This window comes from Notechis scutatus, chromosome 3, assembly GCF_049901735.1.
Source record: "Notechis scutatus isolate UNSWTSFEM ecotype Mainland chromosome 3, rNotScu1.2, whole genome shotgun sequence".
Taxonomy (NCBI): domain Eukaryota; kingdom Metazoa; phylum Chordata; class Lepidosauria; order Squamata; family Elapidae; genus Notechis; species Notechis scutatus.
In genome coordinates, this window is record NC_142011.1 from 179,195,561 (window position 1) to 179,212,930 (window position 17,370).

The following is a 17,370-nucleotide window of genomic DNA, read 5'->3' on the forward strand; positions in this document are numbered from 1 at the left end:
ATAATAAACAAACAAACAAACAAATAAATAAATATCTAATCTAATCTCAACTTCCAGAATTCCTCTGCAGATGATAAAGGAATTAGAGTGTAAATTCTTATTTCAGTGACAATTAAGAGCCACATCTCTAGATAACTCAAAGTAAAGTTAGACTATGAAACTGACGAAACAACAGTTGATCTTAACTAGTGTCTAGCTTCTTGTGGGAGATGTGAGGAGCAGGATCGGAAACAGTGATCACAGCAGCAACAAAATTAACATACACAGAAATGGAAAGTTGGCAAGGAGCTGTAGCTCTCATGTTTGGTTTGAAATGATGCAACTCTTCAAGTTAAAGAGGAATAAGAGTGTCTGAGTAAAATGTTACTAATCTTTCCAAAAAACTGTGTCATCAAGTTTATAACCAAAATGTAACTAGTTTACATTGTTAGAACATTTGCTATTAGCTCTTCAGTTTAAGCTTTCTTAAATATTGTAGATGAATACCACAATATGTGATGACCATGTCTTACCTAGATGCAGAGGGAAAGAAAAATTTATACATCAGAATTTAATATAATTTAATTCTTCCAGTTCAGTTGCTTGTATCAAAGAACTGGTGTTTTTGTTTATAGGCTTTGTAGAAATATGTGCAGAAATGTGTGGAAATATATTGTAGAGGGGAAATATTGTTTGCACATGTGTGTACACATCCCACACATATAATTTGCCCAAATCTCTTTTTTTGTTTTCCCCCCGACTCAATGGTCTTAGTTACGGCTGCTTTGAAAAACGATGTCTTTAGTTCACAAATGCCACCTTACAGAAAAAGTATTGTTTTATCTCCTACCAAATTAGGACCAATAGGACATTATGGAGATCAACTGGAGTTACCTCTTTCGTGAGCATAGGCCAAATATTACTGTATAGATATCAGAATTTCCAATTACATCAGATTATTGCACATTATTAATTACATGTTTATTATTGAGTCACTAGGGCAGGGCAGCAAAGATATTTTTGTGGGTTTAATTTTTCTCAGTGTCTCAACAAAAAAATGTATCTGCTGATCTTCAGTCTATTCATATACTCCTCTCATATGAATCATCTCGCACCTGTACTCAACTATAGGCAATCATTGTAAAACCTCCAGGGGTGAGGAGAATCCACCAAAGTAATTCCTTTTTTGTACTTTGCATTGTTCTGTATGCTGACATATTATATATTACTAGAAAATGTATGCTCTGCTGGTTGATGAAATTGATCCCAAAATTATGGGAATAAGCAGTGTATAAAAGTTGGCACAGGACCTGACTTGAATTTCTGGAGCTTTATAGAGCTTCCTAAAAACAGAGAGTTTAAATTTCACTAACACTGATTGTGTTTCTTCCCTTTATTTATTTATTTTTATTTGGTTTGGCAATTGCTTACAAGATAATAGGTATAAGTAAAAACATAGTTATGAATACATGGATACATATAAGAAAAATAAAAGAAAGAATAGGACAGGGACAGTAGGCACGTTGGTGCACTTATACACGCCCCCTACAGACCTCTTAGAAAAGGGGTGAGGTCAATAGTAGAAACTCTAAGGTTAAAGTTTTGGGGTTTGGGGAAGAAACCACAGAGTCAGGTAGAGTGTTCCAGACATTGACCACTTAAAACCACCTGATGCTATTCAAAGATGCTGAATATATCCCAGATTTTATTTTAAGAATAAAAAGGACACAGAAAGAAATGCTGCATAGGCTTTTCCAGCCCAGGGTTCTTACAGTGTGTTGAAACACCCAGAATTCAATGTAACCAATAGCCTTCTTTTGGAATTCTGGGGTCTGCAATATGGCCCTTCATATGTCTCCTGCCTAAGAAGTTTATAAAAATAGGCTACTGTTATACAACACTGAAATATGGCAATATTATTTTCTGGAATAAATAATGGAAGGCTCTCTTCTTTTCTCAACTCTGTAAATAACTATCAGACTCCTTTATAACTTCCAACCCTTCTAGAGGCTAATATGTGTACTGATAAATATGTTAGGCAAGAAGACTTATCAGTAGTACAAACATGGAACATAGAATAATACAATTGGAAGGGACCTTGGAAGTCTTCTAGTCCAATCCCTTTGAGAAGGAGACCCTATATAATTTCAGACAAATGGTTTTCCAGTCTTAGTTTTTTTAAACTGTTCAGTGATGCAGCATCCATAACTTCTGAAATCATGCTATTCCATGAGTTAACTGTCCTCACTGTTAGAAAGTTTTTCCTTAGTTCTAGGTTGCTTCTCTGGTTATTTAGTTTCCAACAATTGTTTCATGTCTTGCCTTTTGGTGCTTTGGAAAATAGTTTGACCCACTCATCTTTTTAGCAGCCCTTCAAATATTGGAATAGTGCTATCACGTCCCCTCAGTCCTTCTTTTCATTAGACTAGACATATCCAATTCCTGTAACTGTTCTTACGTACTTAGGATTCCATTTTGGGAAAAATCAGAAGGTTCCCTCCTTACTGTGTTTTTGAAAGCAATAAAAATTGTCTTGTATACTCTAACCTTTAATACTCTAACCTTTAATACACTCGGGATTGTTTATTTATTTCAATATGACCTTATCTGATAATAAAAATTATTTGTGTATTAAACAAAAATACAATTAAAGGATAATAAAAGCAGCACAATAAGCTCAAGATAAAAATCAGCAATACAGTTAATAGAAGTGCAGTAAATTACAGGACACCAAATGACAGAGACTTCTAAAAGTATCATATTGGAATTTAGGATGATCCACTGAAGCTAATTGTAGGAAGAATTAGGTGAAGCAAGTGCTTAGGTTTTTGTTTTTCTAAACACAACACATAAACTATGAAACTACATGTTCTGCATCACCCGGTGTCTGTGAGAAAGTTGTCCATATACATTTTATGAAATAAATAAATAAATGTGTGGTAGTGGTCATCAGTGTAGAGTTTTAAAAGGAAACTAGATAAAATCATGGATGAGGAAGCTGTCTAGGGTTGGTAGCACTGAAAACTAATGATGTTCAAGATTTTTAGGACCCAATTGCTCTCCTAAGGCTTGGAATAGGTCAATAATGATGCCTCTGTTGGACAGGGCTCTCTCTCTCTCTCTCTGTTTCTCTCTCTCCTTCCCCCCTCCCTCCACCTCTCCCTCTTCCTCTCTTTGGGTCCCTTATGAGTGTATTATTCTTAGGTATTTTTTTAAAAAAAGTTTTGTGGTATTCTTGTTTTTTAAACTGCCAGGAGTTGTTAGGAGTTAGATGACCTCTAAATTGTTCGAGCAAACAAAATCCAAGGCAGCACACCCTAAAATCCATCTGCCAGCTCAGAAGACAACTACCTCCCACAGGTCATGTTCTTCTGGCTAGCATGTGACAAAGAAAGCTATCCTAATGGATGGTTGTGTCAGCCAACTTAGTTAATAGTCAGCCCCACCTGTTTTGATCACAGCCTTATACATGACAGGTGGCAAATACAGATGAAACACAGTAATGCCTAGCATCAGGCAAAGTTATTTTCATTAATGAATCTTTTATTAAACCCCACCAAGCCATAGACAATAATGGATACCGGAGTTACTCCCAAGGTAATTGGGTAACCTGGTTCTTCAGCAGATCATCCCATCTCCAGGACAAGATGACAGTATTTTCAGTATCTCCATCTCGCATTGACTAAGCCTCTTTCAGAAGCTCATGTCTCATCCTTAACACTGCTGAAGAACTTCTGAACTCCAGGTAGTCCTCAACTTACAACTATTGTTTAGTGGTTAATTCAAAGTTACAACAGCACTGAAAAAAATGTGATTTATGACTGTCCTTTTTATGTCAATGACCACTGCAATATCCCCATGGTCAGGTGATAAAAATTTGGGTGCTTGGCAACCGGTATGTATTTATGAACAGTTTCACTATCTCGGGGTTGTATGATCACCATTTGCAACCTTCCCAGCTAACTTCTGACAAGAAGATTCACTTAAGAGCCCCATGATTCACTTAACAATGAAGTGACTTGCTTAACAACTGTGGCAAAATAATGTGATCAAATGAGGCACAACTCACTTAGCAACTATCTTGCTTAGGAGCAGAAATTTTGTGACCGTAAGTCAAAGACTGCCTGTAAAAGGGGGTGATGGTTGACCCTTTCTGCCTTAGTTTTAATACTATACTTTTTCCATGATAAATATTAAGTAACAATAGAATAGAATAGAATAGAATAGAATAGAATAGAATAGAATAGAATAGAATGGAATGGAATGGAATGGAATGGAATGGAATGGAATGGAATGGAATGGAATAGAATGGAATAGAACAGAACAGAACAGAAACTGGAAAGGACCTTGGAGGTCTTCTGGTCAAGCAGGAGAACCTATACCATTTCAGATAAGTGACTGTCTAGTCTTTTCTTAAAAACCTCCAGTGATGGAGCACCCATGATTTCTACAGGCAAGCTGTTCGCTGGTTAATCATCCTCCCTGTTAGGAAGTTTCTCTTCAATTCAAGGTTGTTTCTCTCTTTAATTAGTTCCAACCATTGTTTCTTGTCCTGCCCTCCAGTGCTTTGGAGAATAATTTGACCCCTTTTTCTTTGTGGCAGCCCCTCAAATACTGGAATACTGCTATCACACCACCCATAATTCTTCTTTTCTTTAGACTAGCCAAACCCAAAACCTGCAGTTGTTCTTTATATGGTTTAGTCTCCAGACCTTTGATCATCTTAGTTGCTCTTCTTTGAACTTTTTCCAAACTCTCAGCATCTTTTTTTTTATATAGTATGATGTCCAAAATTGGCTGCAGTATTCCAGCCAACTCCAGTATTCCAGCTAGTCTTACTAGGGTTTTATCAAGTGGCCCCAATATTTCACATGATCTTGATACTTCTATTTATATAACCCAGGATTGTATTTGCTTTTCTGGCTGCTGCTGCATACTGCTTTTAACATAAACAGGACAGACCCTTGATAAACAAAGAATAATTTATACATTAAAGAAAGCAACAGAGAAATTTGAACAACATTCCTCACATTTAAAAAATATATAGAGCTGCCTGCAGGCATTTGCTCTCTTTCAGAAAGCAGCACCCACATCCTCCTATATGTACTAATGCAGGAGGTCTCAGGCAAATGAAGAATGCTGTTTCCTACACCTGCATAGCTGTGGCATCCACAGGTTTGGGCTCTTTTTGCCAGAGTGATGAAAACAGCATCATGCCACAAACTCTATAATCTTCACATCAGGGGTGGGATTCTACCAGTTCGCACCTATTTGCTAGAACCGGTTGTTAACATTCAAAGCAGTTCAGAGAACCGGTTGTTAGAAGAAATTACTGGCCTAATCCTGTAAGGAAGATAGGAAGGAAACATTCTGGTGTTGCTTACAGAAACTGCCTCTCCGTTAACCCTTATTACATTCTTGGCAGGACTAGACTTCCTGTCTCTGGAACTTCTCTGGAGTTATTTTCCCCTCCTTTGCTGGTACTTTGCTTGTGTGGAGTGACCATTCCAAGTTACAACGGCACTGAAAAAAGTGACTTATGACTGTTTTTCATACTTAGGACTGTTGTCATCAGAGGAGGGGAGATGCGTGCCTTGATGTGAGTGATATTGAGTTGGCCACGCCCAGCCAATAACATGACCACCAAGCCATGCCCACCAACTAAGCCATGCCCACAGGACTGGTTGTTAAAATTTTGAATCCCACCCCTGCTTCACATATGTGTGCATTTAAGTAAGAGCTGTAGTATAATAGGTGTCACACCAGTTCTGCTCTTTCAAAGCACAAGATGTGGGTTCAAAAAACAGCTTCCACAAGAAGGATAGAATAAAAGTCAGTGTGAATTCAGTGTTTTGTAATAAGTCAGTCTTGGCCACCAAGGGGCATTCAGAGGTTAGCCAAATAAGTAACAATTCTCTTTTACTACTAGTTGCTCCCCACCACCACCAGTAAAAAAGCTGGTATTCAAGGAAGCAGAATCTCCACCAACATAGATAGTTTTGGCCAGTCATAGCTGAGTCACTTGGAATCTAAACTGGTTATTGCACCTGCTAGTAACAGGTTTTACAGCTTTAACTCATAGTAGCATTCGACTTCCTCAGCACCTACAGGTGAAACTTGAAAAATTAGAATATTGTGCAAAAGTTCATTTATTTCAGTAATGCAACTTACAAGGTGAACCTAATATATGAGATAGCCTCATTACATGCAAAGCAAGATAGTTCAAGCCGTTACTTGTCATAATTGTGATGATGATGGCTTACAGCTCATGAAAACCCCAAATCCACAATCTCAGAAAATTAGAATATTATACGCAATCAATAAAACAAGGATTGTACAAAGAACAATATCGGACCTCTGAAAAGTATAAGCATGCATATGTACTCAGTACTTGGTTTGGGCCCCTTTTGCAGCAGTTACTGCCTCAATGCGGCGTGGCATGGAAGCTATCAGCCTGTAGCACTGCTGAGGTGTTATGGAAGACCAGGATGCTTCAATAGCAGCCTTCAGCTCTTCTGCATTGTTCGGTCTCATGTCTCTCATCTTTCTCTTGGAAATGCCCCATAGATTCTCTATGGGGTACAGGTCAGGCGAGTTTGCTGGCCAATCAAGCACAGTAATCCCACGGTCATTGAACCAGGTTTTGGTGCTTTTGGCAGTGTGGACAGGTGGCAAGTCCTGCTGGAAAATGAAGTCAGCATCCCCGTAAAGCTCATCTGTGGAAGGAAGCATGAAGTGCTCCAAAAATCTCCTGGTAGATGGCTGCATTGACCCTGGACTTAATGAAGCACAGTGGACCAACACCAGCAGATGACATGGCTCCCCAAATCAACACAGACTGTGGAAACTTCACACTGGACTTCAAGCATCTTGCAGCGTGTGCCTCTCCATTCTTCCTCCAGACTCTGGGTCCTTGGTTTCCAAATGAGATGCAAAAGTTGCTCTCATCAGAAAGAGGACTTTGGACCACTGAGCAACAGACCAGTTATGTTTTTCTTTAGTCCAGGTAAGATGCTTCTGATGTTGTTTTTTGTTCAGGAGCGACTTGACAGGAGGAATACAACATTTGAAGCCCATGTCCAGGATCCTGTGTGTGGTAGCTCTTGATGCACTGACTCCAGCCTCAGTCTACTCGTGAACGTCCCCAACACTTTTGAATGGCTTTTTCCTGACAATCCTCTCCAGGCTGCGGTCATCCCTGCTGCTTGTGTACCTTTTTCTTCCACACTTTTCCCTTTCACATAATTTTCTATTAATATGCTTTGATACAGCACTTTGGGAACATCCAGCTTCTTGTGCAATTACCTTTTGAGGCTTTCCCTCCTTATGGAGGGTGTCAATGATGGTTTTCTGCACAACTGTCAGGTCAGCAATCTTTCCCATGATTGATTCCTATTGAACCAGACCGAGAGACCATTTAAAGGCTCAGGAACCCTTTGTAGGTATTATGGCTTTATTAGCTGATTAGAGTGGGACACTTTGAGCTTAGAATATTGAACCTTTTCACAATATTCTAATTTTCTGAGATTGTGGATTTGGGGTTTTCATGAGCTGTAAGCCATAATCATCTCAATTATGACACATCACGGCTTGAACTATCTTGCTTTGCATGTAATGAGTCTATCTCATATATTAGGTTCACCTTTTAAGTTGCATTACTGAAATAAATGAACTTTTGCACGATATTCTAATTTTTTGAGTTTCACCTGTACTTCAGGCTAGATCTTTAGTAAAAGGGGAATTGGAAAAGCTGGGCATACCCAGGGGGCTGCTTAGGGTTACAAATGGTTGATAGCTTGTCTTGAGATCCATCCAATATCCAATATAAAGCAGTGCGAACTTTCTTCCTCCATTCTGATATAAAGAATGGATGAATATAAAGCTTTTACAGTGTGAACGGCCTTCCTCCATTCTTAAATTTTTGCTGAAGTAGAAGATTGGGTAAGGATTTTTTCAGCTTCCCTAATTTAACTGCCGGCAATGGATTTTCTGGGGGATCCCAGACAGCAACAGGAGGGATGGGAGGGGTGGGGTGGTGGTGGGAGAGACGAAGTCGTGTGCTAGCAGAGACGCAGGGCTTTTGCCTCCGCCGCCCGGGAACCCAACAGTTTAGGTAAGGCAAATTGCGCAACCACGCCAGAGTTGAGGGAACCCAGGCTGGCCTCGCCACTGAAAAGGGGACGGAGTTGCGGTGGGGATACCCGGCGCCTTTCCGAGCATCAGCAGCGACAGCGCGACTCTCCCTCCAGCGAGCCCTCAGCAGTGCACCTTCCCTTCCAAAGCGAACCAACCACTTGGCGAGCCCCGCTGCGCATCAGCATCGCCAACCGCAGCTTCCCTCTGGCTAAGCGCAGCGCAAGGGCGACCGCACTGACGTCGCTCTTCTCCATTGGCCCTGGCCGGCAGCACATGCCCAAGACAGCTATATAAAGGCACCCCGGCCCGCGCCCCACTGCTCCGCCTCTGCTTTGCTTTGGTGCCTTTTCTGTGAAGCCTCCTCAGCTCGGATCTTCTCTTTCCCGGCGGCGCGACTTCTTAGCATCTCCGGCTCGGCGCAATGGCTAACGCAGACGCTTTCTTAGGCAAATGGAGCCTGATCTCCAGTGAAGGTTTTGAGGATTATATGAAGGAATTAGGTAAGAAGGGAAGGGAATTGGGAGTGCTGTCAAAAAAGAAAGAAAAAAAGGATGGAAGGGAATTATGATAAGAGTAGAAAAATTAACCTTTCTTCTCACAAAGGACCTCGGATTCCTCTTGGGAAAACCATTTTTAGGACGTGGGTAGAATGTCTGAAAAATAGGGCAGGCAATAATAATAATAATAAAAATAAGCAGCAGCATCACATTTTCTTATGTATATGTTCCATTCTTGTAATCATGCATACGTGTTTTATTCAAAGATGCAGATAGCACTTCCAGGTGCATGTGAATTTCCTAAGTGCAATTGACCAAAAAAATCTAGGATTGCCCTTAAAAACTGTAATTCATCCTACCCTGTGCCCATCACTTTTTTTTAAAGAGATGGCTTTGTCTGTTTAAAATGGCTGCTTTGGATTAAAATGAAATATTGATTGTAGCTCAAATATTGATTGTAGCTCAAAGTGTGTGGTGTATGTGTAGTATCTCTCTCTCTCTCTCTCTCTCTCTCTCTCTCTCGTTTTGTATGTATGCAATACTTGGCATTCTGTTCAGTTGCTATGCAAAATGTGCTTTTCAGCATGCAGCCCTATTTCACTAAAACGTGCATATGGCTTTGTCATCTAGGTTTCAGTGATGGATGATAATGAAAAAGCTTTATTTTTTTTCCCCTTCTGGAAACCTATATAGGTTTGGAAATATGGAATTATAAGCTTTGTGACTCTTTTTTCAGCTCTTAAAAAGGCTCTTTGTCCAAGGTCTGCAAAGGCATTTTCAAATAGCTTCTATAACAAGCACACAAACAGACATTGTTTCAATGGAGCTGATGAGCAAACTAAGATTGCAGATGGGCTGCATATGAAAAGTGTGTAAGAGAAGGAAAACAGGACTGAATGAGTTGAGCATGCGGGGATGGCTTTAAATGAATACAGTTGCTCTTTTCTTGAATTTCCCCCAGGGAAGAAGATTACTTCTTTAGAAAAATGGATTTCTATGATATATGCTACTCTATGTTCCTTGCATTTGACCTGAGTCTATATTAACAGAATGTAATATGGTTATAATATTTAGGAGTTTCAAATAGTTTAATGCAGCACTGGAAATGTTGCAAGATGAGCAATTTTCCTGTAACTTCATGCTGAGGAAGACAACACTGAAACTAGCAATGACAGAGTTTAGTCAACATTTGCAGTGACTCCTACTGAGATAGAAACTAGAAAGAGTACAGAATTAACCTCCTTATGACTATTTTATTAGAATGTTTCTTTTCCTCCCTGTCCTTCTGGAATCATTTCATTGAAATATAGAGTTCAGTGATGATTATTTAATACATTTGGTTTCTGTAGCCAAAATATTGCCCAGCGAGCTGAGTTCTGGGGCCCATTTAAATTAAAATATATTACATTTTCATTGGTCTGTACACCATATATAAAATGTAGTTCCTCAGCTAGGAACACCACGCTACATGCAATGCAAGAAGTCTGTTCCTAATCAATATTCCTGCTTTAAGACTAGACATAGGAAAATCCAGAACTCAGTTAGGGACTATAAGCCAATCTGAAAGGTGGCACTTTTGTGATCTCCAAATCTGTTGAACCCAGACTCCTGGAATGACACAAACTTCATGTTTATGGGAGTCAAAGTAATTACTCCGTATTTATTTTTCTCTCTGCCTTACCAGAAGTTGCTGTAATAGATTAAAGTGAGAAGAAATATACTGATATACTGTAGAATGTTTTGTTCCAATCCTACTGCAGACTTGTGAATGTGCTTTTCTCCATACAAGCATTTTAATTCTGAACAGAACTCAGTTTAGGTTTGGTTGAGTTTTACAGAGTTTTGCAAGGACAATGTGTAATTAAAATTTAATGAGAAGGGGCAGTCAGCTCATTGACTGGAAAACTCCCTCTCATACTAGATAATTAAAAAGATAATTAAACTTGTGTGCGAGTGTCTATATAATGACTGTGCTTGGCTGAACCTATTTAAAAGTAAATTCTCTCTCCTTTTGGCAGGCGTGGGTATGGCAATGAGAAAGATGGGAAATATGGCCAAGCCAGATGTTATCATCACCAAGAATGATGATACTTTCACAGTCAAAACTGAAAGCACTTTCAAGACTTCAGCATTCAGCTTCAAGTTAAATGAAAAATTTGATGAAAACACAATAGATGGCCGAAAAACTCAGGTAAATGAGACTGGAACCCAGGGAACACACCAAGTATATGACATGCTAAACTGATTTTTAACTATTTGGCTCAGTGACTCCTGAAGTTGAATAATGTCATTACCTTCACAAAAATACAAATTCTGTCATCTTGGCAGTAGCAGTCCCAAAATAGATCCTTTACTTTCAAACTAGACTATTACTCCCAAGATATGTCCCAATTACCACCCAGTTTAAGAACTCTATGCTTAGCTGTTTTGATCTGAATAGTGCTGGTGAGTTTTGTAACACGAAGAAACTAGTTTAAGATGTTACGGTCTGTCTGCATGCTTAAAAATGCCCACTGTACTAGTACCAGCAGAATCATTTGCACGGCAAACAACATTGATTCTCCTGTTCTCCATGTGGCAGAAAAGTGCATCTATGCTCAAGTAAAATTTTTAATGGCTCAGTATGATGTTGTTTGGTCCAAGTTCTTAGATCAAGGCTAATTTGTCCCAGTTGTTTTAACTAATCTTCCAAAATCTAGTTTTTCAGTTTTATGCTCCTGAAGTTAAGTATGTTTCTGGACCATAAAACAATGCCCTCATTGCCATAAACTGTTAAATCTGTATGGGAAAATAAGGAATTTGCATTGGAGTAAAGAGCTTCTGTGGATATTATATTCAGTGGTCAGGCACCACCACATTGTAAAAGGCTTTTTTCTATTCATCAGTGATCACATGTACAGGAGTTTTTCCACTATTCTTGTGTATACAACTATACAGATATATGTAACTCTTCCATCATTTTGTGCTCATTTTAATTATTACAGCCAACTTCTGCTGGCTCTGCTGAACTAACTCTTTGAGCTGAATCTAAGCCAGATTCAACAGCCGGTGCATTTGCAAAATACGGGGATAAAACTCATAACGTTACTCTCAATTTACATATGTCCGCAAAGGCAATGCCACAAATAAATAAACAAAAATCTTAGAAATAAAGCTCAAACTCTAGAATGTGTAATATAGAACAGTTTTGTAGATTGAACATTACAAATGTTATGTTTACCTGGATCAATTGTATAAACCAGGAGAGCCGATCAGCTTGAGGGTAATTTGTATGTGGTATTTACTTTCTGTGTAGTTGTCTCCAAGTAAGCCTTCCCAAGTGGTACTTTTTTTATAGTGTCAGGCATGTAGATAGCCACAAAGTTGGGGATCTCTGCTCTAGTATATATTTGTCATTTTTTTTATACACACAGAGGAAAAAACATGAGTGAGCAGGAAACTGTGGTTACATAAGCAGTGTCATTTGCCCGGGAAGAAGTAGAAAAGAGTAATTTATTGAAAACATATTAATGCATTTGGAAATGAGGCTTAGATCTTACACAGAATCAGGTAGACAGTGGTGCTGAATATATTAACTGAATTTCAATGCTTCAATGCTGATTATTCAAGCAACCTATTTCTACATTATGCATCAATTTCTAGATGCCATGTATTGTAGATTTATTTTTTTACTAGTATCCCATAGTTTTCTGAAATTTGCCACCTTTCAAGTGCTGGGTGAATCATTCTTATGATCTGTGGTCTAAATGCAGATGAGTTTGGTTAAACTGGTCCAGTTACGGTTGTGTCTGTTAACCATATATGTTCAGTTTGGAGTTCCAACATAACACAACACAACAATAAGAATAGAATAGAATAGAAACGTTATTGTCACTTTAAATGTACAATGAAATTTTGGTTCATTCAGCTCTCAAAAGATAACCATTATGCTTATACCCACATACACATATATGATAGAGAAACATCACAGTCTAGTTCAAATGGATACATATACATGGAGAGAGAAAAAAGAATCTTACAAGTTTACAAGACAGATGGCATAAGGAACAAAGCTGTTACAGAATCTAGTAGTATTACGATAGATACTTTGAAACCTTCTCCCAGAGGGCAGTAACAGAAACAGACCATGAAGTGGCTGGAAGGAAGGAAGGAAGGCTATAAAATAAAATAAAAAACTAATGGTTTGGCGTGCAAGTTAAAATATTGTGAGATTTCCAAATACAAATTGATAACGCCTTGGCTCATAAAACACCAGATTTAACTGTAGTTAAAAAGAAAGAAGTATACATGTGATCCAAAGAATAGTAGAATGCAAGGCAAAGAATGGGAGAAGATTGCAAAGTATTAAGATCTAAAAATCAAACTTGAAAGATTATGGCATAAACCAGCTGTGGTGGTTCCAGTGATGGTCAGCACACTGAGTGCCATACCAAACAGTCTTGGATGGCACTTAGAAAATCTGCACATTGACAAAATTTCATTCTGTCAATTACAAAAGGTGTGCTTGGATCTTCATAGATACATTATGACATCCTAGATTCTTGGGAAGAACTTGATCTATGAAGACCAACACCAGCTAAAGTACTATAATTGTAATTTCACATTTTTGTGTCTATAATAATAATAATCAAATAATTTCTGTTATTCCAGGTTCTTGAGAAGAACCTGATAGTGTATAAAAATATCAAATCCAGTCTAATATCTGACTGACTGTGACCAACTATAATAATAATAGCTGACAATATTAAGCACACTAAAGTAAAAATAAAGGTTAGAAGGGAATACAGGAAAGTGAAGAAGATCTTAAAATCCAAGCTTAGTGAAGGAAATGCCATCAAGGAAATGAACGCAGCTGGAATAGTGGACTGGACTCAAGCAGAACTGAATGCCCTGGATAGGAAAATCAGAAAAATCATGACAATGAATCATGCTAATCACCCACACAGTGATGTTGACAGCCTTGCCCCAGAGCATGGTGGGCATGGAATGTTGCAAGTACTACAGACAGCTGAAGAAGAAGAAGAAAGTACATTGAATGAATATTTGAAGGGTGGTACAGAAGATGCACTGAAACTAGTGTACCATGAAGTCTTACTGAATACCTCCGATAGCAAACTAGCCTACAAAAAATACCAAATGAAGAACAGAAAAAAGACATAGCAAGGCAAAATATCCACTACACCCACTCATAAAAACCCTAGCTGCATGCTGTGTACTTCACCAGAAGTCCCCAACAAGTAAAATCAATGGGGAAGTCCAAATGATTATCATGTGCTAATAGGGTGCTGCAGTTGTCATAATTGCAAGCTGGTTGCCAAGTGTCCAAATCACAACCATGTGACTGCAGGGACACTATGATGGCTACAGCCACAAGAATCAATCATAAGTTTCCTTATTCAACACCATTATAACTTCACACTTAATGTCCACATGTTAAGCATTGATTGCTCAACAATGGCAACTGAACGTGCCAGAACTGCCACGTAGTCATGTGTCATGTGACATCATGCTTTACAACTACATGGCTTAGTGACACAGTTTTCAATTTCAGCTGCTATTGTTAACCAAGGACTACCTGCATAATCAAGAATAATATAAGAATTTTTAATTCAGAGTGAAACCAACCATCTAATTTAATATGAGCAGGTCATATAGGACAAGTTGAAAACATATGAGCAAAGTATCTCAGTTACAGAGTTGCAGTTCCAGTCTATTATACATTAAATAATCAATAACCTTATATTAATATCATAGGAAACAATTTAAAGCAATTTTCTGTTGGTCTGTGATTACTATTTTTTTAAAAAATAATTATTTCAGGAACCACAGTATCTCTACAGCCTGCAACCATCATGAAACTTCAGAAACAGCAATCACAGCAGAGTAAAATAGAGGAGTATTATGTGACAATTCCAGATTAGCCACAAAAAGCACACATTTACCCATTGTTTTAAACAACAACAACAAAAAGCCAAATATGTTTTTCTGCTGAAAAAATGGAAATAAAAGTTCTGCAGTGGGAACTGTAGAACACTGAGAGTAGATATCTCATAATGATGAAAGATGGCTTTACTATGAGTCAAAGGAACACATTTTGGAGTGCTGTTAAGATTAGGAATGGGGACAACTTAGTTGGGTCCATCATGGGATAATGAACAAAGACGTTCTCACAGTGGAAACTCAAGTAAAGTGATCAAATCCTTCAAGTATTTAGAAGTTGGTGTTCTGGGCATCCTTTTAATATTCTACTTTTGGCTCAAAATGTTTTTGGCTGTTCTTCAAGCTACTGGCAAAGATTGCTGCAGGTTTTACAGTTTAAAAATGTACAGCTGCATAGAACCTCCACGATATGTTTAATTTTTCCACTGATGTTTTTAAACTGTATTTGTGTTTCCTCTTATATACTGATGGCCAAGGGTGTTGCTGTTCTCATGGAGAATTTGTGAGGAATGTTTTGTCTTTCTGCCCTCGCCTTCAGGGGGGAAGAACTTGGTCAGTCAGTAGGGAGTGGAATTCTTGGATCAAGTTATGCTTAAGAATAAGATTGGATGCAGGCTTGGAGAGAAGCCATAATACTAAAAAACTAACAGAGAACTGGAGATAGCAGATATATTTAAAGTGGTATGAGAGTATTGTCTCCTTTGATCTGATGAAAGGAACTTTCCACATAGATACAAATTTGGCACCTGCTGAAATTTTCCTCAGTGTTTAATCAAATATTGCATGCAGTTAGATGAGCCATGTAGTCGTTACAAAGCTTAAATAAGTTGTCACTCAGGAAAAACACTTTGTATGAGCAGGAAGAGCAGTATTTAGGCAAATCTTTCCCTGGGTAATAAACATTTAAACAAATAGATATAAAATGCATAGTTGGGTAGCCCGTTTATTAGAATGAAGCCAAATAACACTGGGCACGCTATCACCTCACCAGAATTCTTCATCGGTCAGAATGTTATAAAAAAAAGTGAGTGGAGAAGAATCAAGAAATCAAAAGTTCTTGAAAGATGTTGCAGACATGAAGTGCCTGAATAGTTTGCCTCTGATTTTGATCGTATACCCCACATTGCAGAATCAGAAGCCTAAAAATCAAAGTTTCATTCCCTTCAGCCTCAAGACAAATTGAAAACCAATTCATGAAGGAAGGATCACGCTACCAAAATTCTGTCTCCCTTTATAGACCCTCATCACTTTAGATGACAACAATGTATTGACCCAGGTCCAGCAATGGGATGGCAAAGAAACCACAATAACAAGGAAGATAGAAGATGGGAAACTGATAGTTGTAAGTAGAATTTTCGCTGACTTTTATGTTAAATTTGTACACTATAAATGAAATGTAACTTACTTCAAATATCATAAATATCCACCTACCTTATCCTACTTCCAAACAATTTGTGTATAAAAAGAGAATGAATGTATCTTTTTATTTTCCAGGAATGTGTCTTGAATGGTGTCAAATGTACTCGTGTTTATCAAAAAGTATGAAGAGCTTGATGTCTATGTTGGAAAGTGGCAGATTATTCTCGATAGAGGACTAGTCCGTATTTTTTCTTTTTTCTTTTCTTTCTAAACTAGATTTTTTTTTAAAAAAAACATCATGTACAAGAAGCAGTGTTATATGCAATTTAAAATCCTTGATGACAATGATTAAATTTTAAAATTTTAAAAGAGATATTGTAACTGTGTTATTTGTGAAATATTCCCCTTACCCTTTTAAGAACGTTTAGGAAATTGAAATTAGATAAATCAAATAGCAGGGAAAATGTTAAGATATGTTCAAAAAAGAATACTGGGCACAGATATAATGTGGTATGCATTTTTTCCTGAAAGCAGACCTCATTAATATTAACACACTGCAACTAAGTAGTTACATAGCTTGTTTCTATTTGTAATATGATGCTGAAACTTGCCATTGTGTGTTATTCAACAATTCGTAATTAAATGAGGCTATGATTTAGAATAATGTGTGCATCTACTTATTTAAAAATGCAACACCAAAATCCCTTCTATTTATGCAATTGAACTGAAAAAAGGGTTTGAACTGCTAGAAACTGGAAATTCAATCCGTCATCATTGGAACACCAGTTAAACACTTACAAGAAGTCAGAAAAGTCAGAAAAAATGGACAAGTGGCTATGATTGGCATATTGCAGTGTAGTCTTTCTCCAACCTACAACTAGTTTCAGGTTTGCAGATCTACCATATGGGAATTGCAGCACATCAGAGGAGTACTACAACACAGCAAACACTGCCTACAACACAATTTGCTTTGATCTCAATTTGCTTTGATCTACTAAACACTTGTGTGATGCTCAGTGCTGTCTTTCTTTGAACACAGAACCTATTTAAAAATCAACTGCATTTCAAGAGGAAACACATCAAGACTGGTATTCCATAGAGAATGGAAGGTTTGCAGAGTTTGGGAAAGGTAGTCAATTTCTAATGAGGACAATTCTTGCCTTAAACAACTAGACAAGGCCATTGAAATCTCTGGATCAAATAGCTGAAAGTCTGCTGAGTGAAAGTCAGTCATTGTAGGCTTTCATTCAGTTCTTTTTCACACAATTGTTCCAAGCAGCTGTGGGAAGAAAGCAGCATTTATTTTTGTTATCCAGCTTTGTTCATGATTCTGATGCAAAAACTTGTAGGATATTTTCTTGTTCCCAAATGTGCTAGAGCTTTAAGTGCTAGAACCTCAGGCAGTTCCCATGAAGAAGTGACTCCAGTAAAGCCACAAATCTTACTTTGATAGTTTAAC

At 38.0% G+C, this 17,370-nt stretch overlaps 1 protein-coding gene across 1 annotated transcript; it reads left to right on the forward strand.

The window, feature by feature from the left end:
* Positions 1-7,995: 7,995 nt before the first annotated feature.
* LOC113428787 (fatty acid-binding protein 5-like) lies at positions 7,996-16,282 on the forward strand. Its single transcript, XM_026691324.2, has 4 exons — positions 7,996-8,615; positions 10,631-10,803; positions 15,790-15,894; positions 16,047-16,282. The coding sequence occupies exons 1-4, from the start codon at positions 8,537-8,539 to the stop codon at positions 16,095-16,097; spliced, it is 408 nt and encodes a 135-aa protein (XP_026547109.1). The 5' UTR covers positions 7,996-8,536; the 3' UTR covers positions 16,098-16,282.
* The last annotated feature ends 1,088 nt before the right edge of the window (positions 16,283-17,370 follow it).